Genomic DNA, 19199 nt, shown 5'->3' on the forward strand with positions numbered 1-19199 from the left:
TATTTCACGCTATTATTTTTAGGAATGTCCCAAAATAATGTTTAAAACTGTGTGTGAATTTATTTATATATATATATTAAAATATATATATATATATATATATATATATATATATATATATATATATATATATATATATATATATATATATATATATATATATATTTTAATATTATTAGCGGAATGTGCTTTTATAATTTAAGCAAATCCACCACCATTTACTCATATCTATTTTTCAACAAAAACCACTTGAATGAATCATGTGAAAATTACTAGTTTTTTTGAGTGATAGATGTTGAATTTAATATTATTAGCGGAATGTGCTTTTATAATATATGCAAATAAATCACCATTTACTCAAATTTATTAATGAAATTTACTCATTTATAAAATGTAAAATATATAATTTATAATGAAATACATACACAATACATTTTTGCCAAATATCATTTTATTACACGTTCCACTGATTAAAAAAAATGGTACAATATGTTAAACAAATCTATATAAAGTTTACAGCAATGTTAATCTCTGATAAAAATTCTGAAAAAAATGTTCTTTTGTTCAACTTTCTTTTGTAGGAATATTCACAATGACTTCCCTATTTACCCTAACTTGCCTAGTTAACTTAACTAACTAACAATTCTGACTTATAGCTGTATATAGTCATTATTTTAAAAGCTCAAGCTGACCTTTTAGATGATAAGCTTCACTTATTTTATTTTATCTTTTAAGTATGACACTTAAAGTAATTAATAAATGTTACTATTTATTAGAGCTGCATGATAAATTGTTTCAGTATTAATATAGCAATGTGCACATCCGCAATAGTCACATCGCAGGATCTGCTTTGTTAAGTTGTGACTATGGTTTAGGATTATAAACTGTATAGTATATCGGGTTCATATAGCCACACAGTTCAAAATACATGAGATTTGTGGAGTTACTGCAGACTTTAAACATAATGGAGTAAAAGTTTATCATTTGCACACTTTTAGCCTCTAAAAGAGTTTAAAGCATTCTGGCACATGAAATTTTACCATTTGTAGCTTCAATAAAAAAAGAAAAATCACTGAACTATTTTAACAGTAAAGACGTTGTGGTGTTATTTTATATTTGATTTTTCCAATTTCTGTAGCTGAATAAAATTTGACTATATAGAAAGCACAACATAAAAAAAATTGCTGTTGTATTTATCTATGCTTATAATTTGTTTATTACAAGTCATGCATCATTCACTCCCCTACAGAATTATCCCAATCAATCTAAAATGTATAAATTATTCCCTAATAGAGCTATTCAAGTCATCCGGTGAAATTGTATAGATATTGCAATATATACCACAGAAATACAAAATATCGCAATGTCAGATTTTTCCAATATTCTGCAACCCTACTACTTATTAATCAGTATTAATAGAACTGCCCAAACTGGCTTTGTATATCTGCATATGTATAGATTTGAAGTCAGAATTATTAGCCCTCCTTTGAATTTTTTTCTTTTTTGAACTATTTCCCAAATGATGTTTAACAGAGCAAGGACATTTTCACAGTGTGTCTGATAATATATTTACTTCTGGAGAAAGTCTTATTTGTTTAATTTCAGCTAGAATAAAAGCCATTTAAATTTTTTTAAAATTAGTTTTAAGGTCAATTTATTAGCCCTTTTAAACTAATTTGTTTTGATAGTCTACAGAACAAACCATCGTTATACAATAACTTGCCTAATTACCCTAACCTGCCTAGTTAACCTAATTAACTAGTTAAGGCTTTTTAATGTCACTTTAAGCTGTATACAAGTGTCTTGAAAAATATCTAGTCAAATAATATTTACTGTCCTCAAAGATAAAATAAATCAGTTATTAGAAATGAGTTATTAAAACTGTTTTAAACGAGGGCTAATAATTCAAGCGGGCTAATAATTCTGACTTCAACTGTGTATGTATATACATTTTCAGCATACAGTATATGACTACACCCCTGTCAAATCTATCTTTTAAATGAATGTTTTTAATAGGAAGCTATATTATATTTGTGCATATACATTAGATTAGTCACTACTGAAGCCAAATGTGGAGCTGATAACAAAATAACTTACGATAACAGCTTATATTCACTAAGAAATGTGTAAAAATACTCAAATTCAAAATGGGGTGTACTCAATTATGCTTAGCCGTGTGTGTGCGTAAGCATGTGTGTTTACATATATCTATAATATTAATAATGTAAATTATATATATATACATATATATATATATACATAAAGCAGAATTTGACCACATATTTTACATTCTTTTAAGTGACTGAGAATTTGACAGTTGGACTTCAAGATTCTATAGCTTTCGATATGAGACAATTGTTTTTATTACTTAAAAAGTTGCAAAAACTTGCTTTATTTTTAAAAAATCTTTTAAAGTATAATTATACATATGCAGAATTCTGTCTTCCATCAAGAACCCCTTGTACAGGATTCAAACTTACAAAGCTGTTTTTAAAATGAATATATTTAGGATTTTATTGTTAGTCTTTTTCCTTCTCTCCTTGTAAATTTTAGGTAAAATCAATTCCCCAAATGGCTATTTTTTTGTATTTATTTATTTGTTTATTCATTTACAAGACTGAATTAGCCATGTGAAATAGTCTGTCTTCTATCGAACAATTCGTTGAGCCGGCGAAATGTGTCGGAAGTGTAATTCCAGCACCACAGTCACTTTGACTCTCTCATTAGTGGAAACAAATGATCACATAAGAAAGCTGGACATATCTCCACACAGTTAATAATAACGATTAAGATAAATTTGCCCCACATTAACAGAAATGTTTCCAGCAAATGCTTTGCTTTACCGTGTTCTATTGATTTACATCTTAAGAAGAAATATTTCAGCTCTGTAATCGAAAGTATTGAGTACTAGTTAGGCTAGTGTTACGGATTAGCCTGTGCTGAGTGAGGCAAGTCACTTACAAACATCTGTGTTTGTTGATCATGTGTGTGTTTGTGTTAGTTTTGATATAAACTACGACTTTATCAGCTCTTGTTTTTGGGTTTATTTGGGAATTTACAGTATAAATAATGATCTGGTTTATGACAGGTCTTATATACAATATATTAATTAATTTATTCATGTTTTATATTTTAATAATATTTTAGTAATTCATTACATTTCTATAGTAGTACATTCCCAATAGTTTGTGCGTAAAACAAACAAAAAAAAACCTTTCAGAAAACTCCTGGATTCACAAATGGTTTAAAAATATCACATTTGAATGGTTAAACGTTTGTTAATGAATTCCAGTAATTGGTAAATTGGGCTTGTATGCACGATCCTTTACAATCAGCATAATCCTCACCTATACATTCCAGTTATGTAAATTATGTGTTTATATATTGCAGTGCAATATTCTGAATTCTCTTTTTAGTTTTGGCTCGAGTATATATCATAAATGCTGATTATGTCATAAATAAATGACTTTGCCATATGCCAAAAAGAAAATAAATATTGAATTGGTGGATGTCCAACAAAGTGCTTTTGACCTTGCGGCTTAAAAATGCCACTTCTTAAAAAATATCCAGCTGGTTTCAACTTTTCCAATTTCAACTTTTACACTCAGTGGCGTTCATCAATATAAGTTTTTGCAGTGGACCAATCTTAAGAAAGGCAGGGCAAGCATTGCAAGCTATTGTTCACAGTAGCAAGTTGGCATGATAACAGTTTAGTTTACTTTTTTTCAGCCGATATGCATTTAATGCTATAATTTTAACCATAGCATCAATGGTGTATATCATTTTGAAGAATGCTAAGTATATAAAAATGTTTTTACCAGTATTATTGCATTGCTGTCTGGAAAAATTGATTGAGATTTGGTCAGTTGTGACTTAACTATGTATGTTATCCCGAGATAACCAATAAATAATGTAGGTCATTCGGGAACTTCCAGTCACTTTGACCCACAGTGAATACATTCAAATCCATATACTTACATCCACATTCATATTTATCTGCTTGTCTGTCATGCTGTGGTTATTGACTGGCGCAGTCGTGTGAATGAAAAACATGTTTAGTCTATGCTCTATTCATCTAGTTTTGTTTATGTCAGTTTCTTGTTTTGACAGTTTGGTGTCTTGTTGTGACTGAATAATGTGCAAGTTAGTGTAAACTCCATCAGTTGTTTAAGTTTGTCAGCTTTGCGTTTAATTAAATGGTTTAGAAAAGCTATTAAGGTTTAGAACAATGTTTGTTGGCAAGTATACCATTTAGAGAAATTTTCAAACTAAATTTTGAATCCCGCTCCCGCCAGGTTTTAGCCCTAACCCGACCGCTCCCGCTTATATTCAGCATTTGTTGTCCCGCTGCCTAACCCGCCCCGTATTCTACACGTCGCGCCCGTTCCTGCTAACGAGCGGGGGGAGAACAAAACCGAAAATCACTCTGCTTTACAGGGTCTACACAGCCTATAACAAGCTGTCTGTATAAACACACAAACACACACACACACACGCACCGAGCAAGTGACACACACACATAGACATCACGCTCTGTCTCTCATTCACACACACACACACACACACACACACACACACACACACACCCCTCATTCACACACACACGCATGCGCACACACACACACACACACACACACACACAGCAACAAACAAGCTAAACGCAGCATCACGCTGTCTCATTCACACACATACATACGCATGCCCGCTCACTCGCTCGCTCGGGAATCTGAAGCGATATTGTTAGACCCTCCGCTCCCGTCCAAAATTAAACCAGTTACCGACCACTCCCGCGCTTTTCCTGGAAATTTATTCCCGAGTTGCAGAAATCTGGTCGAGTCCCGCAGGAATGCAGACCTCTTATACCATGTAATAAGCGTGATAAATAATTTTTTAAACATTTTATTTATTTATTTATTCATTTATTTATTTTTTTGTAGAATAAAACTTTTCAATCATATATTCAACCGCCCATGAACATATCAGGGTTTATTCTGTGATAACAACCTCTTGGATGTACTTTTCCTATAACATATTAACTAGAGTGTGGTTGGTTAGTGTATTTCTTTTGCCCTCCTCCACTGATTAGATAGCTGTGTAAAAGTGACAGTGAGAAGTGCCCGATTTACCCAGAATTAAACATTTATCAACTCTTTAAATAAACATACTGTAACATTATTATGCCAGTGGAACAAATTCCGTTTAATCAGTTTTCCAAGAAGAAAACAGAATGTTTTGCACCATTTTTTTCGTGAGCGGGTATAAATATATATATATATATATATATATATATATATATATATAAATCAACTAACATTTGGAAAATACAAACTTTTTCATGACTCAGAAAATGTATGTCAGAACAGCTTTATGAAGGATTTATACAAATAATTGTTCTGTTCGTGTTTAATGACTGAGGCTTAATGAGTGTGAACATTCATGTGGTCAATCAGGACTACTGTTCGTCTACTGACTCCATAATATAAACTTTATAGGATGTGTTGTTGAAGTGGACAGCCATATGCGGTTTTAACTTTGTTGTTGATAGTCATACATTAAAGGCAAAAATGTAAAAACCAAATGATGCCTTGCTAATCCTGATTGTAAAAAAAAACTCACAGTGTTCGACATATAGTTTTACAGTTATGACCTTTGATTGGAAATAAAACCTGCAGCTTTGTTTCATTTTTCAGTGTCTTGATTTGTGTTTATACAGTTCCAAAAATATTCTGTGGCTTTATAAGTACCATAAAATTTATTCATTTTCAACACTGAGTATTAAGTAACATGAGATAAAGTGCCTAAAAGTCAACAGTTAATTCTGACATAAAATCTATCATGGTTATTCGTATATAGTTGAGTCAGGTCTTTCATATTTTTTGTTACTTTTATCACTTCTGATGAGTTTGCTTCACAACCTGCCAACCTGGAAAATAACATATAAAATGCAGTTATTTCCTGCCCTGAAGTCTGGAATATTACACAATTTTACAAGATCATGGGAATTTCTATTAGTGTGTAGTGTGTATATACTGTTTTTAGTTACGTCTGTAACTTTAAAGCATTTATTTGGCTAGACTATGTTTATAGTTCATATAAAGTTAAAATCCAAATCTGTTCGTTAAAAACAGGTGGATATTAAGGAGAAAAAAATGGAAAAAAGAAAGAGTTGGAATTCTGGATAGTAAATCTCGTTCAGAATGCTTTAGTTCAAACATACAGTACTTCTGCTTATTTTCAAACCTTTTGTAGATCAAGTATATAAAAAAGTACTTTCATCTGTCCTTTTCTCTACTATTGTAGTTATTGTTTTTTTTGTTTTGTTTTGGTGGTACAATTCGTTGTGACCTTTAAGTTGTCAAAGTTCAGAACATTCATAAAAAAAAATTGCCTGCACCGTGATTTGAATATCAGCGCTGTAATCGCGGGTCTCTGTGCTCAATCCACTCGCAGCACATGGAAAATATGTGTCGCTCTACTTTGTCATCAGTAATGGCTCTTTTTGCATATATCTATTTATCACGATTGTGACCTTTTGAAAGTGGATTTGGTTGCATAAGAAAGATGGGTAAAGGCATAACTGACTGAGAGATTCCCTTTTCATGCACTTTTTTTTCAGTAGTTCGAAGTGGTAAACAGACCATGCAGTTATGCTGAAGACCGGTTAGAGTGACTGCTGGGATTTTTTTTTTTTTTTTTTTGCAATGATGATGATGATGAGGAGAAAGCAAAACATATGAAAGGGATAGTTCACCCAAAATTGACAATTCTGTCATTATTCACGCACCCTCCTGTTGTTCTAAACCTTTGTGACTTTTTTTCTGAGGTACAAAAAGAATGTTTAATGTAAAGTATAATGCAAAAGTAAAGTATAATGTTTTGTGAAACATTATAGCAATTCTTTTTTTTTTGAGAATTGCACTTTTTTAAAAGTGTATGTATACAGTACACTACTTGCCGAAAGTCTGGTCACCTATCCAAGTTTTAGGAACAACAAATATAATTTGACTTTTAGTTGAACATTTGGTATCAGAAGTGGCATCAGTCTCTTGAAAAGCAAAAACTTTTAGATTATGATTATTTTACCAAAATAAAATATGATCATGCCTTGATTTTTAATTATTTGATTAAGACAGTAAGGTCTGACTTTGCTTAGACAAAAGTCTTGTCACGTAACAGAAATAATGTCCAGTATAGAATATAAAGTCATCATGCAGTGGAAAAAGAATTCATATTGTGTATGACTCCCATGAGCTTAGATGACTGCATCCATATTACCTTTACAATGACTCAAATAACTTAATAAAGTCATCTGGAATGGCAAAGAAAGCATTTCTGCAGGACTCCCAGAGTTCATCAAGATTCTTTGGATTAATCTTCAATGCCTCCTCCTTCAATTTACCCCAGGCATACTCAATAATGTTCCTGTCTAGTGACTGGGCTGGCCAGTTCTGGACCACCTTGACCTTCTGTGCTTTCAGGAACTTTATGTGGAGGCCGAAGTGTGAGAATGAGCGCTGTCCTGCTGAAGAATTTGCCCTATCCTGTGATTTGTAATGTAATGAGCACCATAGATGTCTTGATACCTTAGGCTATTGGTGTTGCCATCCACTCTGCAGATCTCTTGAAGGCCCCTATACTGAATATAACCTCAATTCATGATTTTCCTTCACCAAACTTGACTGATTTCTGTGAGAATCTTGGGTCCAAGTAAAATTAATTCCAATATGTCTTCTGCAGTATTTGTGATGACTGGGTTGCAGTTCAACAGATGATTCATCTAAAAAATCTACCTTCTGCCACTTTTCCAAATTATCGACTAAGTCATGTTATTATTTGTTGCTCTTACAACTGGAATCTACAACAATACTTTTGTCAGGTACATAGATAATTAGTATTCTGTCACCTGTCAAAAGATGACATCTAATACATTCACATTCAAAAAGTTCATAATAAAAAATACAATTTCATTAAATTGAGCTATTTAAAATGAACATTTAAAGTCAACCTAATTAATATTTATTGCATTTACGACTTTAGGGGGAAAAAAATTACTGTATTTTTGCTTTTTTTTATGCAATCTTTCCAACCTTGCAAGATTTCAGTGCAAATAAATAATTTACTAAAAATCAAAAAACGTTTTTGCTTGAAACATGCTTATAAATTTCGAAAATCTTCTTTTATTTGAACTTTTAAACTTTTATTTACAAATAAATTGACACATTGAATTAAATATAATATTAAAAAAAATAATTCAAATCATTTTTATTAAACACTTTTTTTTAAACTTACATAGACACGCATAATATTTACACTGCAGTTGTTGTTGTTTTTTTAACTTTTTCATACACTGAATAATTAGAGGTTTATTTATAACTGAGACAGTAAGATCTGACTTTGCCTAGACAAAGGTCTTGTCACTTAACAGAAATAATGTACAGTATAGAATATAGTCATGATGCAGTGGAAAAATAAATTATATTATGTATGACTTTTACAAGCTTGAAGTTGTTTTGCTGACTTTTTCATACACTTTGAATAATTAGAGGTCTATTCATTAATAAAAATTACTCTGTAAGATGTGACTTTGCTCAGACAAACTGGATTAAGTCTGTATGCGAGTGTTTTTTTCAGACAAACTATTTTCTCGTCTTGTTTTCTTGCTTTTTTAAGTTTAGTAAATGTAAAGGCATAAGACTGGTACATTTCTAAACGTGTGTACATACTTGCATATACACACATATAGCATGAGGAATGTTGTAATGACAGAAATGTATTCATCTTTAAGTTTTCTGTTTCTTTTTTGCGGCATGCAGAAATTATCTATTCTTTCACTGATCAAAAAAACACCCTGCTTATTGTGGAAAGCTGAAGGTTTATTGATAAATGTAATGTCGTGTGGGTGTGTGGTTGATCAGTAAGAATTGATTTGATACAGCTGTAATAGATGAACTCTCTCTCTCTCTCTCTCTCTCTCATGCACACCAGCTTCACTCTTGACTTCTCAGTGGGCTTTCCTCCATAAAGGTCATTTAAAGCGGAAGTTGTCATAATTAGAAGGGCATTTTAAGATCTAATTATAAAAGATTAAAAACACCATTTTGTGCTGGAACCCATCAGGGGTTGAAAGGAATCTGACTGCATGGAAAACTTGCATCGCAATTTCAGCGCTTAAAGCGTCCGAGATATCCATCTGTGTCATGGAATCATTCACGACAGAGGTTAATTAATATAGAAAGTCGACTGCCATCCTCTATCTTCTCCTGAAACCATTGTTTTGAAGGAATCCGAGACCAACCTAACACAATTGGATCAGTGTCTATTAGGCCTTTATTATATCAGGGGTGCTTCTTCACAAATGTACAGGGCAATTTGAAATGAATTGATTCACGCTGAGACTGGATCCCCAGACCTGCTAATGATTTCCTTTTAGCTTCCTTTAGCCTTTGCTTTTAAGTGCCAACTGATGGCCCCCGTGCACCTTCTGCTGCTGGAGCTCTTGTCCTTTCACATTGAGTCATCATTACTGTCAATGGTCTTGTGAACTTGTGGACAGTCTGACGCACATTTTTGGTCTTTAACTTCATGAATTTTCACACACCATTCACAAAGTTTACATCTGGGCAGTTTAGGTGCTTTACTAAAGATAATTAACATATAGTATTCTTTTTTCTAATAGTAATGTAATACAATATTATTTTTTTGCTAAAAACGGCAATATTTTTTTCATTTAATGTGCATTTGCGCACCAGTGAAAGAACATTATTGCAGATTTATTTTTGTGGATTAGTTTTATTAAATTTGTAAGTCATTGCAAATATTTTTAGACTTTTTAAGAGAAAATTAAATATGACATGAAAAACCAAACGAAAACATTAGAAAATTAGGAGACCACTTGTTAGGGCTCTGCGATTTGGGAAAATATCTAATTGTGATTTATTTTATTTATTTATTTATTTATTATTATTATATATTTTAATTTATTTATTTTTAGACAGATATTGTGACTTTTTTGATTTGGGATTTAATTTTATAATTAAGCTTCAGCTCAATAATCCGTATCTTAGCTTCCTACTGCAATAATTCAGTGAGTGTTAAAAAAGAGATTAACTTAAACTTTTATTCAAATTTATTTTCAAATACTCAGAAGTGAAACACTCATTTTTCTCTAGAGCAAACAGTAAGCACAAATAAAATGACCATATCTTTCTGTAAACAAGTTGAACTTAAATTAGTGAAATAATCTAGCTTAATATAAAAACAAAAAATAATTATAAGTATGAAATTGTAGAACACTCAGCAAACTAATATGGTTGTAACTATGCTGAAATTGTACTTTGCTGTTGCTCGCTACTAGATTGAGTGTCACTGGCAATACTTTTGCCAAGTTTGCCAAGTTGACTTTTTGGCAGTTGACTTTTAGCAAGACACTCATCACTCAATTGTGCTTACACAGTTGGCTAGTAAGACTATCAAATACAGATGGCGGTCATGCATTTGCTATGGGCAGGGAAAATAAAAAAATACTAATATATTTCATTTCGCATCCTCTTGCGATTAGCTAATCGCAGCGATTGCGATTCAGTTTCGATTGATTGCACATTCCTACCCCTTGTACATTCTATGGTATTGATTACAATGTAAATATTTATTTTATTCTATTAATAAATATCCTATATTTTTCTAATAACATTTCTTGCAAATTTACTTTTTTATCTTAAGAGACTTTGAAGGAATCACTTTAAAAATGTGAATCCTTTAAAAATTGTAAAAAAAAATTTAATCAAATGTAATTTCTAAAGTTTTTTTTTCAATTCTGTATATTATTTATATCTATATATTATTATTTATTGCTGATGAAAAATTATTGTTATTAACCTGCTAGTTATAGAAAAATGTTATTTATAAACTGTACGTAAATTGAATCTGCTTTTGCCATGAAATAGCCATTAAAGCTGATATGACAATACACTCTAAGGGAGTACTCACACTAGGTACAGTTGCCTTTAATTGTGCCGAAGTGCGATTGTCCCTTTCCCTTCTTCCCTAACAGCCTGCACTCACACTGCATTTTGCCCTCCAAACCCGAGTATGCTTATGTCATCGATGATGCGACTGTTCAGTTTAACAAGAAGACAAGCGCTCTCGCTCAGTGGAGATTGCTTTAGTTATATCGTTTTAGTAGTTTGGGATGCATCACACGCAGTCAAATATTTTGTCGAACAGATACACACTTTGACGCTCATTAGTTCATGCTTTGCACTCGGATCAGGGTGGGGCCCTAGTTGGAGTGCTCACTCTGATCCCGCAAGCTCTCTCAAGGTTGTGGAAAATTCAAATTGAACTAAAACAAACCATTACCATTGGCTTACTATTGGGAAAGAAAATTCGGCATATGCGCCAACCAGCAGAACTTTGGAAGTAAAAAAAGAAAAAAAAAGCATAGCACTCCTATACAAGCGTACTGCGCCAAAGCCCAACTGAACCACGATGTGGCACACCACTTCCAACTGAGCCAGGGCCGGCCAACTAAACCATGCCTGAGCCCGATTTAAAGCACTTACACTTGTCAAAGGAACTGGGAAACGTGCCTGGGCACAGTTCAGATAGCAATGTGTGAATGCACCTTAAACTCTCTCAGACTTAAAAATTGTCATAATAAGCTTTTTTTTCTTTTCTTTTTTATTAAACCAAGTATTGTTTGCTTATGTGTAAAAAACATGGACATGTCATCAGTGGCAGGACATTTGTAATGTTCAAGTTCATTGTGTACTTGTGTATTGTTCACCCATCAAAAGAATCTGCATGCCACATCACTATATTTGCATGTACTCTATATAAAGATTTTACTATATTCTCCAGGTGTGAATGACCTCTTTAAAATATCTAGATGCATTCAAAAGTATTTGCATATATTATATAGTGCAAAATAACAGCCAAGCTTCCTTTATGGTTACATTTTTATTAGTGTACTTACTATTATTATTATTATTATTTTTTATTAATGTTATTATTATTAAGTAACTTGCTCCATCAAAATTCAATCAAAATACAAGTAATGATTAGTATTTTGAAATAAGGTTTAATTTGTTTTGGTATCCATTACTGCTTGGATTGTTACTTTAACATAATTGTTAATTGATTGTAGCTCACATTCATTTTCAAAATAAAACCATGTTCCACTTTTACAATATCAGGATATTGAAATAAAACCCCATCCACATCAGATTTAATCTGGTTCCTCTTAATAGTTCCTTTGTGAATGTGTATTGCCTTGAGCAAAAGTTCGTTTCCCTGTTTGACCTGTTTGCAAAATTATAAAGGAAGTCTTCCTTTTCATATCTACTGGTAATTTCTGCAGAATTTACACTATAAACAAAGCTTCTCTTTTTTTCTTACATTTGTAAAGCCGTTTCATAACCTTAAAATTGGGGTAAAAGTTAAAGAATCACATTTTAAGGTTAAGTTAAATGAAATTGGATACCTTATTGACAAATGTGTTTTATTAATCCAAATTCACCATCCAGTATTGGACTTTCAGCTCATTTAAAGCAGCTTAGCATGAAAAAGGCATAACACGGCTTTGGCTTAAAAAATTTGGCCTGCCTAATAGGACATTTCTATTTTCTTCCCGATCAATATCATCATGTTAAGGGGGAACGAGCGCCGCCTCCAAATTTAAGGCAAAAGTGCTCTGTTAAAACTCTGTCCGATCCAAACTCAATAAACAACATGGCGCGATTTGCAAGACCTTGTCCAGTCATCATGTTCACAGCAGGCATGTCTCCAGACGTGGCCCTTAATGTTGCTTGGCCCCTATGATTGAGTTTTCACCACTTTTTAGGTTGCACCTGACACTTGATCATTCATCTCATTTGTAAAGATTATTGGTTAGAACAGGGAGCACTTTCCGTGCATTAGCAATTTCAGCCTTACAAGAAACACTAGAAAATAATGGTTGATTAACAAAGAGTATTTACTGGTATTCAGCAAAGAAACACGCGCCCACCTTTTTAATTTGAGTTAATATTTTGCTTGCCGAACCAAATGTGCCTTGTACTGACATGCAATGATCCAGCTCTCCCCCTTAAAAGCAGGATCGTGCGCTGCTACCTTATACGACAACGAGGGTGATCTATACGTCAATAAGTAGACAAGACTAAAATCTGCGCAATGTGGTTATAATTGATTGAGATGTCTGGGTGGAACTTGCATAAAGCAGCGTGTCATCTGCAAAGAAAAGCACTTTTCTTCTCCCTGAAGATCAGACGTAACACTCTTGAAAAATAAATGGACATCGCCCTCATTTGTTATCCCACTTTGATCCCATCTTTTAGAGAAGTGTTTACAAGAATGCCGTGCCCCTTCCATCCAAGTAAAAGCCAGTCTCAATCACAAAAAGGAGTCTTATTTCAAGCCGAGGAGCTGACCCCTTTGTCTTTTATAATCTTAAATGAAACATCCCTGTGCTTTTTTTTTTTTTTGCACCGGCAGTGACTCAATTGTGATTTTTTTTTTCTTGTAAAATGTGATTTACTGTATGCGCGACGTGCCTGACATCATTTTTGTGCAGTGAATAAAGAAATTGATGGTTTGCGCAGTTTACGTGCTGTTTATAGAGCAGGGAAAGCGTGCTTCTGGATTGTAAAATGCACTTATTGTGTGGTTCTACATCTCAAAACCCACATCCATTCAAATGGTGATGTTCACTTGCCATTCTTCATTGAAGATTTTGCAGAACTGAACTGAGCTTGTTTATTTATGAAGCAGGATGTAAAAACCGTGTTTAGCTTTTTTTCTGAATAGCTTTAGAAGTTTGAGATCAAAATAAGATAAACTTATTATTATTATTATTATTATTATTATTATTATTATTATATTTTACTGAAATAAATAAAAAAATAAAAAAATATATATAAATAAGAACTCCATAAACCGTTTTCATTAACTGTTTTTATTAGATTTCCCAAGCGATGTTTAACAGCAAGAATTTTTGAAACTGTATTTTCTATTATATTTTTTCTCTGGAGTTTGCCTGAAATTAAAAATTAGGTCAGTGTTGTTAGCCACCTTAAGATTTATTCATTTTTTTAAGGCTAAGCTTTTTAGGTATGCAAAGGTTAACCACTTTCACTATTAGCTGCGCTTTAATTAATCGTAAAGGCTTCTCAACACTGAGTTTCCGCACTGAACAAAACTGCTGCCATTACAAAGTTATGCCAACTGTGCACTAGTTTAAAGTTCCGAGCTTGTACACCAAGGCTAATACACCAGCACACTGGATTAACAAAGCTTAGGCTATTAATGGCTGCTCATATATTGCGTCTTTTGCATGTTCAAGTTTGTTATTTCCAATGGAGGTTCATAGCTTGCTGTCTCATATTGGGAGAGACATGCACGCGGCTTGATGCCCTCACGCTTTCCAGACGTACCTAGTTGAAAGAATGTCGCGAGCAACCGAGTCATGTGTCATATGACAAGAACTGGACTAATCAGCTTCATACTTTGTATGAAATATACACATTTCTACTCCCAAAAAAATACAAAATGAAAATGTCTAACAATTTTGTAATATAGTTGATCAAATGTGCCTCTCAGTCAGAGGTTCAGCAGACTTTTTGACTATATTTGTTCTCTATTTGTAGCTTAGATTTACATTAGACAATTAATTTTTTATTTATTTATTAAATTATTACTTATTTTTAAAAAACAAATAATTTTTTTACTTATTTTTTAAGTCCAAAGAGAGAAATGGGCTTTTGTTTATTTTTCATTATTATTTTTTTTGTGCTGTATTAGTTGGTTACTGAGCAGCAATAAACAACAGTTTAAAATACAAGGACTTTTCATGTGATTTTTCAAAACTAGTAGTGTTTTGAAATTAATAAATGCATAATAATCATAATAACCTTGAAAACGTGATAATTCATCAGACTATATTTGTACAACCAATATCTATAACCATTACATTCTATAGACAATTAAAAAATGTATGAAAGCACATAAATAATGATACATTTGCATTTAAATGAATCTCAAATTATACCAAATTGTGAAAGAGTTTAATTTATTATTTTTACAAATGGGTGACAGCTTTGTTTATTTGTTTTTGGTGGTTTAAAAACATGTAAAGAAAACTTGCATAATAAATGAGAAAAACTAAAAAGAAACACAGTAAGTGTCATGCAGGGAGCTCTGAAAACAGTTTACTGATATTCACCATCTTTATTAAGGAACCTAACACATTTTTTGTAGCATTTTTACTGTTTTTTTAATATATATACCAGTAATATCACAGTCATTTTACTCTTTTTTTTTTTTTTACATGAGTTTTATCATATTTTTTCTTTAAGTTCAAACTTTATTAAAAAAAGTTTTGACACTGCTGATGTAGAGATCCAGATTTTAAAAGGCCATGTAACAAAAAAATATTTGTTCCTTTATATATAAATTATGCTTTATGTGCTCTGAAACCAGGTGTTATGATGGTTACATTATTTACCGATCCTGACATTGTTGTGTTTTTGAAGACAAATGCATCCTGCCTACTTGCTTATTCCAATTATCAGAATCATAATCTCGTGCCATTCCCCAAATCGTCCGCAGCCCCCTTTCCGTCTTCCTCCTCATCCAACAAAGTCAAAGTTGTTCCCCATAAATTGAAGCTGAAATCAATATGATGTGTTTTTGAAAGGAAAAGCGGGTCCCCGACTCACTCTGTCTTGATTTGTTGCCGGCGAATTATACAGCCGGCCTGACTATTCCACATTCTTCTCAGCCTATTTTCAAAACGCAATCCTTTTGGATTGAAACAGGTCTTTAGTATATGCAATGCATTACCTAAAACGGATTACCACAGACAGCGCGCTCAATCACTTTTTATCTTTTGCCGCTTAAAGAAAAAGAACAGTAATCAAAACCTTTCAACCTATTAGAGGGATGACTTTTACAATTGAATCACGGGGACCACAGGTGCGATAACGAGGCGGCTCGGCTTTATCCTTGAGTGTGCGTTTCCCCCCTATCTCCAGATGTTATTTCATGTTTATCTGTTCTTTAAAAGCAGCACTTCAGAGCCCGCACTTCAAATTCATGCCATAATGGTGTTTGAGGAGGAGACCCTTTTTTTAATTCTCGGAGAAGCAAGCTAAAGTGGCAGATCAAGGTGCATCTCGAAGGAAAACACGGAGGAATCGATGCGAGCGGCGCTGCACTTCCGACTACACGTGTTCTGATGATATTTAATTTTCTAGTGCATTAACACTCAGTCATTACAACATGCAGCCTAGGTGATTTGATCATAATGCATTTTCTTCTTTAAGAATCGCTGAAGTTTTTAGCCAGGTATTCGGCCGTTATTAGATACAGATGGGCACTTCAGCATTAAGTATAGATTTTCAGTCCCTGCTCACTTAAGGCTAGGAGTTTGTCTTAAAGAGGATAATGGCAAATTAAACTCCATACCCCATTTGTTCAGCAAACCTTGATGGGATAATTTTATAACTGCTGATTCACTCATTTCCTAGATTTATCTCTAAAGTGGTTTGGTGGTCTGGCCTCCATATAGTTATTGGGAGGGGGGAGGGCTGTTTTATAAGTTCCTGTTGTTGGCTGATGATATACCTCGGGGAGTTGGAAATGTACAATAATTCAGCCGGCCTGCAAGAATTCCAAAGTCTTCCTCGCGTTTTCAGAGATCTTCATTTACTGATGACTTTCTATTACGCTGATGAGCTCATTCCGCACTGCAAATCTAAGATATCTTTATTTATTTATTTATTTTTAGATCGCTACGGCAGTGAGGTTTCTACAAAACCAGCAAGTTCGTCAAAGCCCCCTGGCAACCAGAAAAGCTTTCTTGAAGAAAAAAGGTGAGCATCATCACTATGTTACTGAACCGAATGTGAAATACTGCATTTTTTGCAGGCAGAACGCTTACAGGATGGCTCCGTTCCAAGACTTTGACCTTAAATTTAACCAGCTGAATGCGTTCAGTGTTCATTTCAAACATGAGTAGAATTGGTTTAAGGAAAGAAAGCCTTTTTGCAGTGTCAGGTTAAAAGGATCGTTCACTCTAAAGGTTACACACCTTTGACTGTCTGTCTTCTGTAGAATGCAAAAAGAGAAATTTTGAAGAGAGTGTGTGCTGCTCTTGTACATTTATTTACAGTTAAAATCATTAGGGAGGGATGTCGTTGAGCTGCAAAATGAATTAACAGCACAATAAATTCATCATAAAACTACCTGTATATTATACTAATAACAGACTTATTGATTTACTATTTTGTTGCCTTGTGTTAAGTACATCATGCACACCTTTTGCTTATTTATTGTCTATTTTTTAAGTACATTGTATATGCAAATTAGTTATCTTATTAATTTATGAGCAGGATTTACTATTTTATTACCTTTTTAGGATATTGTGTGATTTGCTAGTTTGTTATTCACACAACTACAAAACATAATCATGGTAACACACGACACTTAAGTAATGCAATAAACATTAGAGGTAACATAGAACTTTGATGTAATTAATGAATGAGAGAGAAAAAAAACGAAACAAAAAAAAGTTGTCGACTCAAAATAAAGAACAAATGAAGTATCATGCAGTTCTCATGGAACTCTTTTACAGTTTACATGTTTACAGCTTTACAGTTATTCACTGTATATATTAAGGAAACATACTGTTAAACAGGAAACATATTTTTACAGGGTTTACAGGGGTATGTAATTTTAACACTCAGTGGTTGAACTAGGTATTACATTCCTGGATCAAAATAAACGCAAGCGCAGGTTGCCAGGAGCGAGTCTCGAGCCTAAAGGCTGATTTAAGTTTTGTTCTAAATAAAAGCAACGGCATGCAATAGAAGGAATATTTTCCACATTAAGAGTTTTTGTCCTAACTAACTTTATATTTTCATATTTTAGAAATGGCTCTCAAAGGTAAACAACAGAAACTTTGACAATGATCACCTCATGTGCTTTATTCAGTGTTAAATGCTAACAATGTGAGTTTGAATGCTATTTTACATGACATTTATTGCTCTACTACCGAAACCAGCAGCAGATAATTTACTTGCATAACTTTAAAACTTTAGGATCAAAACCAATGCATATAATGTATGATATTCAGCATGTACATTTAATAATGTTAAAGAGGTTTGATATGTATTAATCAGATTATAAACCTTACTATTTCGAGTGCATATTCTTTGCTTCTAAAAGGATATTTCTGTCGTGTTTTGTCTGGTGCAAACAGCCAAATATATTGTGTTTTGACAAGGGGTTAAAATGTAACCTGCACACCTGACTTCTATCATACACCCGGCACAATGTGGCACAAGGCACGACGCAATTCTAGATGCTCTGTTTAACTGTTTTCTCACTAGTGAAGTGTTCCGTTTTTCCACTTACAAAGTCCGCCATGTAAATAGCAAATGCCCTATGGCGCGACGCAACTGACTCTTAAAGGGAATAGGAGATGAGACTCTGATTGGTTTATTCTCATAACACACCTATAACTCATTAAGAGAATAAGCTCAACCCTGTTAGACCATGCACCACAGCGCAAAGCAGATTTTTTAATCCTTAAAATAGCAAAAGTGGATTCTGACACTTCATGCTTTTACTCCCCTTAATGCTTTTGCACTCTGGCTTTGGACTTTGCGCCTGGATCGTCAAAATAGAGCCCCTAATGTTTGCGTTCATAATATTTATATTATTTGCTAGTTAATAACCTCATGTGGAACTCTGCTACTATCCACCGAAAGTCCCATTTCGGTCACGGACGCATGCTTTCACAGCTTTTCTGAATAAATGAATGAAATATGCGGTTTTCCATTAAGGCAAGCTGGGGTGCTGGAATCTAATTGGCTAATCTGGCATTGGGCAGGTTAAAAAAAAACAAAACAAAGACAGCATTCCGATTTCAGCATTGTTTTTCAGATAAACAAGAATGTTCACTTAGCATGTGTTTTAAATATCTGCAAACATATTATGGTATTTTTATTCTTTAGAAGAGTCAAAAACAAACATGCATTGCTTTTATTGTTTATATTTTTGGTAAAAAAATGTATTCCAATAAGCAAAAATTACTTTAGTGAACATGCTGCTGTGGTCACCATCTACTTTCATTATGTGGAAGAGTGCAGCTTGCAAATTGGTCGTAAATATCTACTTCCTTGTGTCATTGAAGAAAGTAA

The 19199-nt window shown here is 33.2% G+C and overlaps 1 protein-coding gene across 5 annotated transcripts in view; it reads left to right on the forward strand.

The window, feature by feature from the left end:
- pex14 (peroxisomal biogenesis factor 14) overlaps positions 1 to 19199 on the forward strand; it is a 119707-nt gene that overhangs the window by 36589 nt on the left and 63919 nt on the right. For 4 of the 5 annotated variants that reach the window (XR_012398581.1, XM_073939130.1, XM_073939132.1 and 1 more), the window contains one exon: positions 16784 to 16868. The exons of the other annotated variant lie outside the window; for it this stretch is intronic. Coding sequence is in view for 1 of the 4 variants with exons in the window: in XM_005162283.6 (XP_005162340.2) it covers positions 16784 to 16868 (85 nt within the window). In the remaining 3 variants the exon portion in view is untranslated. The remainder of the gene's footprint in view (positions 1 to 16783; positions 16869 to 19199) is intronic. 5 annotated transcript variants of the gene reach the window in all.

This window comes from Danio rerio, chromosome 23 (assembly GCF_049306965.1).
Source record: "Danio rerio strain Tuebingen ecotype United States chromosome 23, GRCz12tu, whole genome shotgun sequence".
NCBI classification, from domain to species: domain Eukaryota; kingdom Metazoa; phylum Chordata; class Actinopteri; order Cypriniformes; family Danionidae; genus Danio; species Danio rerio.